Consider the following 14654-nt stretch of genomic DNA (forward strand, 5'->3'; position numbering starts at 1 on the left):
TTAGCGTTTTATTTGGAGTGAATTTAATCTAACAGTAACATAAGTAATTGATCTGCCGCAAACATTTATGATATATAACATCAAAGTGAGAGAAAGGTGAGTGCTACGTGGTGTTATATTAAATTTGCATTATACAGATTTGATAAAGTCGACGTTAGCTTGTCAGCTAGATAATTTAGCCAGCCAGCTAACATTCAGACATGGAAAACGACAGCCCAATGCACAAGCCATCCAAGTTAACTAATCTGACTAGTTAGTTTATAATAACCCCTTTCATCAGTGATGTAACGATACCTAGATAGTTTACTAAATTAGTATTTAAATTATTCAGATAGCTAGCTAACATGTTTATGTCAAAGCTATAAGTGGCTAACGTCATTAGATAGCTAGTAATATAAGTTAACTGGCTAACTAAATATCTTCCTCTCAAGTTGGCTAGATGAATGGCCTTTTGTAGCATCAAATCGCTATTAGTTAGGTTTGAATCACTTTTTGCAGTTGGCATAATTGAGGTAAGTTAGCTAACAACTGACTGGTAATATTAGCTGTCTTTTTACCTTTATTTGGCCGATAAGGACATCCCTGTTGTTCGTTAATGTTAGTTAGTTAGCTAAAGACAATGGCGTGTTTGTTGTCCATACATTTGCAATTAACTTTCATTTAAGTTCAGATGCTTCTAGCTAACGTTAGCTAATTTCCTCAAAGTAACTTCAAACTTCGCACGTGATTACGGCTATAAAGTAGCTGTGAGTCCCACATTGTTGACGACATAGCCTAACGTTACTCTCCTATTGTCTGGTCTCATACTGCTTGTAGTGTAGGCAACTCATCTGTGCTCATGCAATACACGAATTGGTTGGAATACACTACAGACTGATCCACCAAGCCAACACTAGAAAAGCTATTTTACCTTGTGCGCCTGCCTGCCAAATGCATTTTTGACATGACGTAGTTGGGGATTTGAATAGAACATTTGGGCATCTATTCTACATTGTATTATGTGTTTTTAAAGCAAGTCTAGGGCTTATATATTGCCTATATAGTATTCACTCTGACTTTACTTCTAAAATCAAGTTCTCCTTCTTCCTGTCAGGTGGCACGCACTGGTTTGAGTTGCTGCATACGAAATGAGCTGAATACACTCACACACACACACAGCTGCACACTTTGACAGAAGAGCTGAGAGAGGGAGGAGACTTACCTGGAGCAGAGGGGACAGACCGAAAGGAGCCCAAGGGGAACTTAAAGCTGAGTTGCTTTTGGACTACAGTTACCCTTGTTTGATTTTCAACATCAGGAAACTACTTTAACACGTGGATGGACATATACAGAAAGAGTGGCAAACAAATGTTGAACAATAAGGACCATATTATTTTGATGAAATATTCGTACAAAGGACATCGATGTTGAGCAATTCAAATGGACTTGACGGGAAACAAGGAAATAAAAATATGTAAATGTAACGTTTGAACAAAGATTATATTACAGATGCTATTCCCCCGCTTCAAATTGTCTTAGCAGTTCTATTGCAGGAATTAAACTCCTTGTTCACATATGTTCTATATTGTGTGCAGGTGCAGTATATTTATGCATTTGAATGCATATATCTCTTCATTTGGGAGAGCTCTTGTATAAATACTATTTTTTTTCATACGGCAGTAAACTCTGTTGAAGGGGACCGAACTGCACGTACATGTACATGTAAAAACTATAAATAGACTTCTGTTGTAAAAGCTTTGGACAAAAAAACAAGATAATATTTGTTAATGCTTTATTAGACTCATCTACTTTTGAAGAGGCTTTTTTAAGGGGGCAAAAAAAAAAGCGGGTAGAAAATATTAATATTTTGAGAAAAAAACAGGAAAGCGGAAATGGCAGCTGCCAGAACAGAGAACCTTGGTCCTGTCGTCATGGGACTGAACAAGCAGAACGGGCAGCTTAGGGGGCCGCCTAAACCGGCTTCTCCCCAATCAGGACCCCTCGTCCTGGGCTCTCTGTCAGACGAGGCCACAGGTGCATCCCAGAAAGCGGGTGCTGCCCAGGAGGGAACTGGGATTAGGTACACATTTCTCTCATACCCCTGTTTCACCCAGTGACTGAAAAAATTGTGTTCTGCTCATATAGTTTATTATACCTTCATACCAGGTTTTAGAAGTGATGACCCAGTAGGTTTTGTTTTAGAAAACAGTAGTGCAGGTGTTCTTTTAATTGCCCTCTTCTGCTCTGTCAGGTTTGGAGATGACTGGAAAAAGAGACTACAGCTCCCTCCCAAAGACACCAGGGTCAGAACCTCTGTAAGTCATGGTAAAATGCAGCATGCTTTTTCACTAGCTCATGGATTTTCCCGGTGTCATTTTAATCAAGTCTGTTACTTCTGTTGTCTAACCTTTTTTTTGACGTGTCCCAGGATGTAACGTCCACTAAGGGAAATGAGTTTGAGGACTACTGTCTGAAACGGGAGCTCCTGATGGGCATCTTTGAGATGGGCTGGGAGAAGCCCTCCCCTATCCAGGTACGACACTCACTGGGAGAGTCTCTGCCCAAGGATCACCTGTTGAAACTGGGCGATTCCCTTGCTGTAAATCGGCTCCTGATTCTGATGCCTATAACCTATAAAGATGCTCCAGAACTTTTGTATAATTTCAGTCAGTAGTTTTGAAAGTGGTGCTCGAGCCAAAACGGGCCCCCGTTTTTTGTTGTTGTGTACTATGTCATCCATTTCATGTGATATGTCACCTCCCACAAAAATGTGTACAATATGTTGCAAATTTGTTGCGCCTAAGATCCCGTACTGCGTCTGAGTTATAAAGTCTTTGGACTTAGCTTTTGTAGTTTGTTATAGTTAGATATTTTTTGATAAAATTCCATTAAACTAGAGTTTGTCACTTTCAGGAGGAGAGCATTCCCATAGCCCTGTCAGGACGAGACATCCTGGCCCGAGCCAAGAATGGAACAGGGAAGAGTGGGGCCTACCTCATCCCCATGCTGGAGAGAATAGACCTGAAGAAGGACTATATACAGGGTGAGTCAAGGCTCTTCACGTTCCGCTTTCCCTTCTGTTATACTCGACTTGTCTCTACTACAACAGTCTTATGTCATTCACAGTGCTTTATTAAAAAGTGTTATAGACTACTGAAAAGGTATTCAAGTTATGTTTCATCTAATATGTTTAAGCAGGAATGCGTGATTCAAGATATTTTGATGTAGAACCTAATCCAGTTATTGTTGACAATTAGGCTATTGTTACATTTTACTGTTCAAATATAGATGAATTTGTGTGCACTAATTATAGGCATGTTTTATTTGGGTTCAATTCACCACATGAGCAAGTGGAAACTCAAAACACATTAGCTAGATAGCTAAGTTAAATATAATACCCACTGGTAGTAGCCATATTAAGCTTAACAGTACATTTGAATGTCCTAAAAATAACTTTGCAGTCGTAGCCTTCTACCCAATCAGGCCCATGCTCTCGTAATGGCCACTGGGCATTTCGCACACTCCATATCCCAAAGCTATATCAAATATCTTGGTTGTAAAATAGTTGAGAAATAAAAAATATATACCTACGGAAATCGGAGAACCTCCTCTCTTCAACTGTGACAAGTATATTTTCCTGCAATTGTAGTTTTAAATGTTATACAATCAAAATGTATTTTTTTCCCCCTAGAGCAAAGTGGGAGAGGTAGGGAGAGTGGGTTGATCATCACAGCAGCAGGCCCCAGGGAAACAGGCAGAGCGTCAGGGGAGACACTTTCGTTACAGGAATCATGAGCATAATGCACTTACTGCTTGGCCAAATCATGTTTGAGTGAGGCGACCATGTAGAATGGGCTGCTCTCACCGACAAAATAAAACATTTAAAGTAACTGTCCAGTGAAAATCTAACTTTTTAAAAGTTCGTATTCTGTTACCCAGATAATGTCGTTGACTCATCCTATACTCATATTTGTGGCCGAAGCATACATTGAAGAGAAAAAAAATACTTATACAAGTTTGAGGAGTTAATTAAAAAAAATAATAATCTAACAGACTGTTTAAAAAATGCTTGCTATTTCTTCATGGAGTATGATGGCTCCCAAGTGGCTCAGCGGTCTAAGGCACTGCATCTCAGTGCAGACCCTGGTTCGATTCCAGGCTGTGTCACAACTGGCCATGATTGGGAGTACCATAGGGTGGCGCACAATTGGCCCAGCGTCGTCCGGGGTAGGCCGTCATTGTAAATAAGAATTTGTTCTTCACTGACCTGCCTAATTAAATAAATAAATGTCATACTCCTGAGGAGGATGAGCTGGCCAATCAGCGGGATACTTGTATTAATAGTTTATGACTGGTATATGCCCGCACCATTCTGTTGGGGTATGCCCAAACTATTACAACACAGAAAAGATCCTGTTTAACATGCCTATCTACCATTGTAAGTCATTCTAGGTCATATTTCAATGAAAAATGGGAACACTGGACACAATGTTCCCTCAAGAGAATTTCAGCACTGAGCAAATTTCAGGTCTGCTGAGCGCAAACTTTAACATTGCGGAAATTCTGTTCAACTTCAGCACATGTTTACTGTGAACATTGAGGCTGTACCCGCTTTAAGTTAGTTTTCACTCTGGCCAAGTAGGCTACTTTGTGTTTTTGATCATAATCTAGGCCTACCAGAGTGGCCTACCATCAAAAACAATGGAGAAAATGCATCCCATAACATTTTAACATGGAAATAGCTGTTCTATCATTCAGCCTACATTAGCAGCAAATGTGTGGTGTTCAATGTTGGCCTACATTCCATGAGACTTAAAAAAAACATGCAGGGCTTGACATTAACCTGTTTATCCACTTGTCCTTCAGACAAGGAGGTGACTCAAAATGTTTGATGCAGGAAACCACTTTACAAAATAAAATGCATTATTATTCCCATACCATTATTACAGAGAATCAGACAAATTATGCTACCCTCTGCCTATTGGCTACTTAGCTTATTCAAGCCTGTCTGAAAATACAGCACTGCCACTTTTAAGACAAAAAAGCTATTTTTCTTAAAACCATGCGCATCTATTCACGACTGCTCATGCTGTAAACAGTTCAAGGTAAATGGCTGAGATCCATATATGGCAATGGTCTATTTGCATATAGGCCTAGTGCAGCTCTGATGGTTATACCGCACTGGTCTGTGTAGAGTACGGGCTGAGTCCGTCAATGCAATAAAATCATACTCCGACGCGTTCTGCCTACATTAAAATGTCTTGCCTAGTTAGTTTTGCATGTTTGGTATTGCATAGTTCATTTTGTTTCGGTATGTTGATAGTGTTAATGGGGAAAACTCTAGAAAGTTGAGTGAAGTTCAGTCTGGTGCTTAGAGGGAACCTTGACTGGACAGTTTAACTCACACAGTCAAGTCAAACAGAGGATTGCAAAATGCGACTAAATGGTCGCTGTCTGGAGCCATACTTCTACTACTCTGTCACACCACATTGTCTTACACTTGCCCTATCTATACCTCTCCCAAGCCATTGTGATGGTGCCCACTCGTGAGCTGGCCCTGCAGGTTAGCCAGATCAGTATCCAGATCAGTAAGCACCTGGGCGGCGTGAAGGTCATGGCTACCACGGGCGGCACCAACCTGCGAGATGACATCATGCGCCTGGACGAGACTGGTAATTACCCAACAGCAGCATCACATTCGGTTACTAAATACCAACAATGGAACCTTGCGATAAATGCAGTGCATTTGGAAAGTATTCAGACCCCTTGACATTTTCCACGTTTTGTTACGTTAGTGTTAATCTACACACAGTACTCCACAATGACAAAGCCAAAATAGGTTTTTAGACATTTTTACGTGTGTGTGTATGTATACTACCTTTCAAAAGTTTGAGGTCACTTAGAAATGTCCTTGTTTTTGAAAGAGAAGCTCATTTTTTTTGTCCATTTTTTAAATAACATCAAATTGATCAGAAGTACAGTGTAGACACTGTTAATGTTGTAAAGGACTAATGTAAATGGAAACGGCTGATTTAAAAAAAATGGAATATCTAAACTCAGCAAAAAAAGAAAGGTCCTCTCACTGTCAACTGTGTTTTTATTTTCAGTAAACTTAACATGTGTAAATATGTAAAGATTCATCAACTGAGACATAAACTGAACACGTTCCACAGACATGTGACTAGGGGGGGTCAAAATCAAAAGTAACAGCCAGTATCTGGTGTGGCCACCAGCTGCATTAAGTACTGCAGTGCATCTCCTCCTCATGGACTGCACCAGATTTGCCAGGTCTTGCTGTGAGATGTTACCCCACTCTTCCACCAAGGCACCTGCAAGTTCCCATACATTTCTGCAGGGAATGGCCCTAGCCCTCACCCTCCGATGATGCAATGACAACAAGCTCAGTCCGATGATGCTGTGACACACCGCCCCAGACCATGACGGAACCTCCACCTCCAAATCGATCCTGCTCCAGAGTACAGGCCTCGGTGTAACGCTCATTCCTTCGACGATAAACGCGAATCCGACCATCAGCCCTGGTGAGACAAAACCGCGACTCGTCAGTGAAGAGCACTTTTTTGCCAGTCCTGTCTTGTCCGGCGACGGTGGGTTTGTGCCAATAGGCGGCGTTGTTGCCGGTGATGTCTGGTGAGGACCTGCCTTACAACAGACCTACAAGCCCTCAGTCCAGCCTCTCTCAGCCTATTGTGGACAGTCTGAGCACAGATGTGCGTTCCTGGTGTAACTCGGGCAGTTGTTGTTGCCATCCTGTACCTGTCCCGCAGATGTGATGTTTGGATGTACTGATCGTGTGCAGGTGTTGTTACACATGGTCTGCCACTGCGAGGATGATCAGCTGTCCATACTATCTTCTTGTAGAGCTGTCTTAGGTGCCTCACAGTACGGACGTTGCAATTTATTGCCCTGGTCACATCTGCAGCCATGCCTCCTTGCAGCATGCCTAAGGCACGTTCACACAGATGAGCAGGGACCCTGGGCAGGCATCTTTCTTTTGGTGTTTTTCAGAGTCAGTAGAAAGGCCTCTTTAGTGTCCTAAGTTTTCATAACTGTGACCTTAATTGCCTACCGTCTGTAAGCTGTGCTTGTCTTAACGACCGTTCCACAGGTGCATGTTCATGAATTGTTTATGGTTCATTGAACAAGCATGGGAAACAGTGTTTAAATCCTTTGCAATGAAGATCTGTGAAGTTATTTGGATCTTTACAAATTCTTTGAAAGACAGGGTCCTGATAAAGGGACGTTTATTTTTTTGCTGAGTTTACATAGGCATACAGAGGCCCATTATCAGCAACATCACTCCTCTGTTCCAATGGCACGTTGTTAGCTAATCCAGGTTTATCATTTTAAAGGGCTAATTGATCATTAGAAAACCCTTTTTTTTTCACACAGCTGAAAACTGTTGTTCTGATTTAAATAAGTAATTAAACCGGCCTTCTTTAGGCTAGTTGAGTATCTGGAGCATAAGCATTTGTGGGTTCGATTACAGGCTCAAAATGGCCTAGAAGGCCAGCATACCGGAGTCGCTTATTCACTTTTGACGTTAAGACTGGTGTTTTTACATATTTTACATAGGTTTAAAGATTAACTTCTTGTGAATCCAACCACGGTGTCAGATTTAAAAAATGCTTTACGGCGACAGCGTACCTTACGATTATTTGAGAACATAGCCCACTAGACAAATCATTACAAACAGTAGCCAGCCAAGTAGAACAGTTACACATGTCAGAAATAGAGATAAAATGAATCCCTTACCTTTGATGATCTTCATATGGTTGCACTCAGCAGACATTCATTTACTCAATAAATTTTCCTTTTGTTCGATAAAGTCTCTGTATTTCTAAAAACCTCTGTTTTGTTTGCGTTTTCTTCAGTAATCCACAGGCTCAAACGCAGTCAAAACAGGAAGATAAAAAAAATCCAAATTGTATCCGTAAGGTTCATAGAAACATGTCAAACGATGTTTATATTCAATCCTCAGGTTGCTTGTAGCCTAAATAATCGATAATATTTCAATCGGACAATAACGTCGTCAATTTAAAAGGTAAACAAGAAAGGCACTCTGTCTCGTGCATGAAAAAGCTCTGTGACACTTTAGGGTCCACTCATTCGGACTGCTCTTCTTCATTTTTCAGAATACAAGCCTGAAAAAAATTCTAAACTGTTGACATCTAGTGGAAGGCATAGAAACTGCAATTTGAGTCCTAAGTCAATGGATGATACTGTAATGGCATTGAATAGAAAACTACAAAAAAAAAAAAAAAAATACTTCCTGAATGTTTTTTTCTCATGTTTTCGCCTGCCAAATCAGTTCTGTTATACTCACAGACACTATTTTAACAGTTTTGGAAACTTTAGAGTGTTTTCTATCCAAATCTACCAGTTATATTCATATCATATCTCCTGGGCCCGAGAAGCAGGCATGTTAATTTGGGCATGCATTTCATCCAAATTCCGAATGCCTCCCCCTACCCTAGTGAAGTTAACAAACTATAGTTTTGGGAAGTCGGTTAGGACATCTACTTTGTGCATGACACAAGTCATTTTTCCAACAATTGTTTACAGACAGATTATTTTACTTAAAATTCACTGTATCCACAATTCTAGTGGGTCAGAAGTTTACATACACTAAGTTGACTGTGCCTTTTTAAACCGCTTGGGAAATTCCAGAAAAAGATGTCATGGCTTTAGAAGCTTGTGATAGACTAATTGACATAATTTGAGTCAATTGGAGGTGTACCTGTGGATGTATTTCGAGGCCTACCTTCAAACTCAGTGCCTCTTTGCTTGACATCCTGGAAAAAGCAAAAGATATCAGCCAAGACCTCAAAGATAATTGTAGACCTCCACAAGTCTCGTTCATCCTTGGGAGCAATTTCCAAATGCCTGAAGGTACCACGTTCATCTGTACAAACAAAAGTGCGCAAGTATGAACACCATGGGACCACGCAGCCGTCATGTATTTAAACTTCCGACTTCAACTGTATATAGCGTAGCTCCGTATTTGAATAATTTATTTGACAGTCATTTTTGCTCATCTTCATCAAGGGTGTCAATCATTTCAGACCACACTGTACAATACAAACAAGTCACAAAAGCTCAAAGCTGTACACAATGCCATATCTGTAACGGTGGTGTTTCTGATTCTTTCTCAGTGCATGTGGTCATAGCCACACCCGGCAGGATCCTAGACTTGATAAAGAAGGGCGTGGCCAAAGTGGATAGAGTCCAAATGATGGTGATGGATGAGGTTAGTGTGTAAATACATGTGGTACCTGAGTCCATCAGCCACTGACTGTAATCAACTACTGTAGATGACTACAGAGAATCAGTCCTCTTGATCTATTTTGTTACGAGCCACTCACTATTCTTCATCAGGGCCTTCAAATCTCGTCTGGTTCATCAACCTACCAAAGAGGTTAAAGGAGCTACATGTAACATTTCCCCGGCAACCAGTGCCAAATGTAAATTACATACCAGTAGTAGCAAATGAATAGAAATACACGATTAAAACATACTTTTTTTTTTGAATACTGTGTGACTGCTAATGCTCCATTTGAATGTTTTCTCTTCTCAGGCGGACAAGCTGCTGTCTCAGGACTTTGTAGTGCTCATCGAGGATATCATCAGCTTCCTGGCCAAGGGCCGTCAGATCCTACTCTACTCGGCCACCTTCCCCATCAGCGTGCAGAAGTTCATGGTGAGTAGTACCACATGTTGGCAGCCATGTGGTATCACCAACAGGCCATTCTGTTCTGCTATTCCGTAACGATAAAATATACTTTATTGTCCATTTACATGGAAATGTTGCTATTCTTGCTGAACAGTGTTACCCTTGATCTCCTTCCGGAGATCAACAGCTCAAAACATTGGGCAAGATTGTGTGTGGGGTCATCTGATGCGCTTGGCCTTCTCCCTTGCCTGTTTATCAGAGGCCCTGAAGCTCCCTGCACTGCAGCCCACAGAGCTTCGACCCCAGGTTCACAGTCTGCTTGAGGTTACCCTTATTAGCCACTGACAGCCCACCGTACCAGGCCAGGAAACAAAGTCGGCACACTCTCTAAATGGCAGGTGTAGTACATTGAACACAAATTTAAATGCGAAATGCGTTAGTAGTATAAAACATTTTTTTTTGTCCTTCAGCCGCTCTAAAATTACACCAACAAAACATAAAAAAAGGATGGTTCTTTGTAAAGTTCCTAAAACAATAAATGTATTACTAGTAAGAAGTAATGTAGTATATTGGTTAATTTCATGTATTATGACCTGAGTCTTTAAACCAAAATAGAACAGATGAGACAAATGTTGACCTGCACCTTTAAATGCGGGAGATTCGCGCGACTCAAGTCATGTCTGTGAGATTGATCCTGACAAGTAGAAGCGTTGTCATCTCTTTCCCAGCAGTTGAAACTCGAGCATAGAAAAACAACCTAGCTTGTGAACAAAATAGTTCTTTGACTTTGTGTGATTTAATTTACCAGCTATGAAACAAAATGGTGGAAATACTTTAGACCGCTACTGTAGCATTTACAGTACCAGTCAAAAGTTTGGACACCTGCTAATTCCAGGGTTTTTCTTTATTTCTACTATATTCTACATTGTGAATAACAGTGAAGACATAACTATGAAATAATACACGTGGAATCATGTAGTAACCAAAAAAGTGTTAAACAAATCAAAATATATTTTATATTTGAGATTCTTCAAAGTAGCCACCCTTTGCCATGATTACAGCTTTGCACACTTGGCGTTCTCTCAACCAGCTTCATGAGGTAGTCACCTGGAATTAGAGGTCGACCAATTATGATTTTTCAACGCCGATACTGATTATTGGAGGACCAAAAAAAGCAGATACTGATTAATTTAAAAAATATTTATTTTATAAAAATAATATTTTTTAAATATTTTTTTATATATATTTGTAATAACGACTTATTTTAACTTAATTAAATACATAAATAAAATCTATTTAGTCTCAATTAAATAATGAAACATGTTCAATTTGGTTTAAATAATGCAGGAACAGTGTTGGAGAAGAAAGTGAAAGTGCAATATGTGCCATCCTTGCTCAGAACATGAACATATGAAAGCTGGTGGTTCCTTTTAACATGAGTCTTCAATATTCCCAGTTAAGAAGCTTTAGGTTGTTGTTATTATAGGACTATTTCTCTCTCTACCATTTGTATTTCATATACCTTTGACTATTGGATGTTCTTATAGGCACTATAGTATTCCCAGCCTAATCTTGGGAGTTGATATGCTTGAAGTCATGAACAGCGCTGTGCTTCAAGCATTGCGAGGAGCTGCTGGCAAACACAGGAAAGTGCTGTTTGAATGAATGGTTACGAGCCTACTGCTGCCTACCACCGCTCAGTCAGACTGCTCTATCAAATATCAAATCATAGATTTATTTATAATATAATAAACACACAGAAATACGAGCCTTTGGTCATTAATATGGTCAAATCCGGAAACTATAATTTCGAAATCAAAACGTTATTCTTTCGGTGAAATACGGAACCGTTCCGTATTTTATCGAACGGGTGGCAACCCTAAGTCTAAATATTGCTGTTTACATTGCACAACCTTCAATGTTATGTCATAATTATGTAAAATTCTGTGGGTGGCCCTCTTGAACCATGTGGGGACAACAGACTGGGATAGGGATTGGTTGAATATGTCCGTAAACACACCAGCCAGCTGGTCTGCGCATGCTCTGAGGACGCGGCTAGGGATGCCGTCTGGGCCGGCAGCCTTGCGAGGGTTAACACGTTTAAATGTTTTACTCACGTTGGCTGCGGTGAATGAGAGCCGTCAGGTTTTGGTAGTGGGCCGTGTCAGTGGCACTGTATTGTCCTCAAAGTGAGCAAATAAGTTGTTTAATTTGTCTGGGAGCAAGACGTCGGTGTCCCCGACGGGGCTGGTTTTCTTTTTGTAGTCCGTGATTGACTGTAGACCCTGCCACATACCTCTCGTGTCTGAGCTGTTGAATTGCGACTACTTTGTCTCTATACTGGGACTTAGCTTGTTTGATTGCCTTGCAGAGGGAATAGCTACACTGTTTGTGTTCGGTCATGTTTCCGGTAGCCTTGCCTTGATTAAAAGCAGTGGTTCTCGCTTTGTTTTGCGCGAATGCTGCCATCAATCCACGGTTTCTGGTTGGGGAAGGTTTTAATAGTCACCGTGGGTATAACATCAATGATGCACTTGCTAATAAACTCTAATAAACTCGCTCACCGAATCAACGTATACATCAATGTTGTTGTCTGAGGCTATCCGGTACATATCCCAGTCCACGTGATTGACGCAATCTTGAAGCGTGGAATCAGATTGGTCGGACCAGCTTTGAACAGACCTGAGCACGGGCGTTTCCTGTTTTAGTTTCTGTCTATAGGCTATAGCCTTGTTTTCAGTTTAGCCTTGTTAAAATCCCCAGCTACAATAAATGCAGCCTCAGGATATGTGGTTTCCAGTTTACATAGAGTCCAATGAAGTTCTTTCAGGGCAATCGAGGTGTCTGCTTGGGGGGATATACACGACTGTGATTATAATCGAAGAGAATTCTCTTGGTAGATAATGCGGTCAGCATTTGATTGTAAGGAATTATAGGTCAGGTGAACAAAAGGACTTGAGTTCCTGTATGTTGTTATGATCACACCACAACTCATTAATCATAAGGCATACACGGTTACCCCAGGAAATCTTAAGTCCTTCTTCTTACCAGAGAGATGTTTGTTTCTGTCAGCGCGATGTGTGAAGAAACCGGGTGGCTGTACCGAATCTGATAACGTATCCCGAGTGAGCCATGTTTCCGTGAAACAGAGAATGTTACATTCTCTGATGTCTCTCTGGAAGGCAACCCTTGCTCGAACTTCATCTACCTTGTTGTCAAGAGACTGGACACTGGCGAGTAGTATACTCGTGAGCGATGTGCCCGTCTACAGAGCCTGACCAGAAGACCGCTCCGTCTGCCCTTTCTGCGGCGCTGTTGTTTTGGGTCGCCTACTGGGATCCGATCATTGTCCTGGGTGGTGGTCTAAACAGAGGATTCACTTCGGGAAAGTTGTATTCCTGGTCGTAATGTTGGTAAGTTGACGTTGCTCTTATATCCAGTAGTTTTTCCCGGCTGTATGTAATAAGACTTAAGATTTCCTGGGGTAACAGTGTAAGAAATAATACATAAAAAAAAAAAAAAAATACTGCATAGTTTACTAAGAACGTGAAGCGTTGACTCTGTTTGCACTGAACGCAAGCGAAGCGGCACAATTTCCCTAGTTAATATTGCCTGCTAACATTAATTTATTTTAACTAAATTTGCAGGTTTACAAAAATATACTTGTGTATTGATTTTAATTAAGTTATTGATGTTAATAGTTAGGTTCATTGGTGCAATGATTTTGCATTTTTTCACGAATTCGCTTTTGTTAAATCATCACCCGTTTGGCGAAGTAAACTGTTTCGATGATAAATGAACAGGCACCGCATTGATTATATGCAATGCAGGACAAGCTAGTTAAACTAGTAATATCATCAACCATGTGTAGTTAACTAGTGATTTATGTTAAGTTTGTTTTTTTATAATATAAGGTTAATGCTAGCTAGCAACTTACCTTGGCTCCTTGCTGCACTCGCGTAACAGGTGGTCAGCCTGCCACGCAGTCTCCTCATGGATTGCAATGTAATCGGCCATAATCTGCGTCCAAAAATGCAGATTACCGACTGTTATGAAAACTTGAAATCGTCCCTAATTAATGCCGATTAATCGGTCGACCTCTACCTGGAATGCATTTCAATTAACAGGTGTGTCTTGTTAAAAGTACATTTATGGAATTTCTTTCCTTCTTAATGCGTTTTGAGCCAATCAGTTGTGTTGTGACAAGGTAGGGGGTATACAGAAGATAGCCCTATTTGGTAAAATACCAAGTCCATATTATGGCAAGAACAGCTCAAATAAGCAAAGAGAAACGACAGTCAATCATTACTTTAAGACATGAAGGTCAGTCAATCAGGAAAACTGCAGTTCGCAAAAACCATCAAGCACTATGATGAAACTGGCTCTCATGAGGACCGCCACAGGGAAGGAAGACCCAGAGTTACCTCTGCTGCAGAGGATACGTTTATTAGAGTTAACTGCACCTCAGATTGCAGCCCAAATAAATGCTTTGACGTTCAAGTAACAGACACATCTCAACATAAACTGTTCAGAGGAGACTGTGTGAATCGCTCCTTCATGGTCGAATTGCTGCAAAGAAACCACCACTAAAGGATGCCAATAAGAAGACGAGACTTGCTTGGGCGAGGAAACACGAGCCATGGACATTAGACCGGTGGAACTCTGTCCTTTTGGTCTGATGATTCAAACGCAGAGTAGTTGAATGGATGATATCTGCATGTGTTGTTCCCACCAGAAAGCATGGAGGGGGAGGTGTGGGAGTGCTTTGCTGGTGACATTGATTTGTTGTTGTTGAAATCAAGGCACGCTTATCCGGCATGGCTAACAGCATTCTGCAGCGATATGCCATACCGTCTTGTTTGTGCTTAGTAGGACTATCATTTGTTTTTCAACAGGACAATGACCCAACACACCTCCAGGCTGTGTAAGGGCTATTTGACCAAGAAGTAGAGTAATGGAGTGCTGCATCAGATGTCCTGACCTC

At 40.9% G+C, this 14654-nt stretch overlaps 1 protein-coding gene across 1 annotated transcript in view; it reads left to right on the forward strand.

Moving 5' to 3' along the window:
* Positions 1-1093: 1093 nt before the first annotated feature.
* The window catches only part of LOC139554499 (probable ATP-dependent RNA helicase ddx6), a 39560-nt gene continuing 25999 nt past the window's right edge, over positions 1094-14654 (forward strand). The window contains exons 1-7 of the mRNA XM_071367329.1: positions 1094-2059; positions 2231-2294; positions 2408-2512; positions 2893-3022; positions 5505-5651; positions 9153-9247; positions 9575-9697. Coding sequence (XP_071223430.1) covers positions 1872-2059; positions 2231-2294; positions 2408-2512; positions 2893-3022; positions 5505-5651; positions 9153-9247; positions 9575-9697 — 852 coding nt within the window. The 5' untranslated portion in view covers positions 1094-1871. The remainder of the gene's footprint in view (positions 2060-2230; positions 2295-2407; positions 2513-2892; positions 3023-5504; positions 5652-9152; positions 9248-9574; positions 9698-14654) is intronic.

This window comes from Salvelinus alpinus, chromosome 26 (assembly GCF_045679555.1).
Source record: "Salvelinus alpinus chromosome 26, SLU_Salpinus.1, whole genome shotgun sequence".
Classification (NCBI taxonomy): Eukaryota; Metazoa; Chordata; class Actinopteri; order Salmoniformes; family Salmonidae; genus Salvelinus; species Salvelinus alpinus.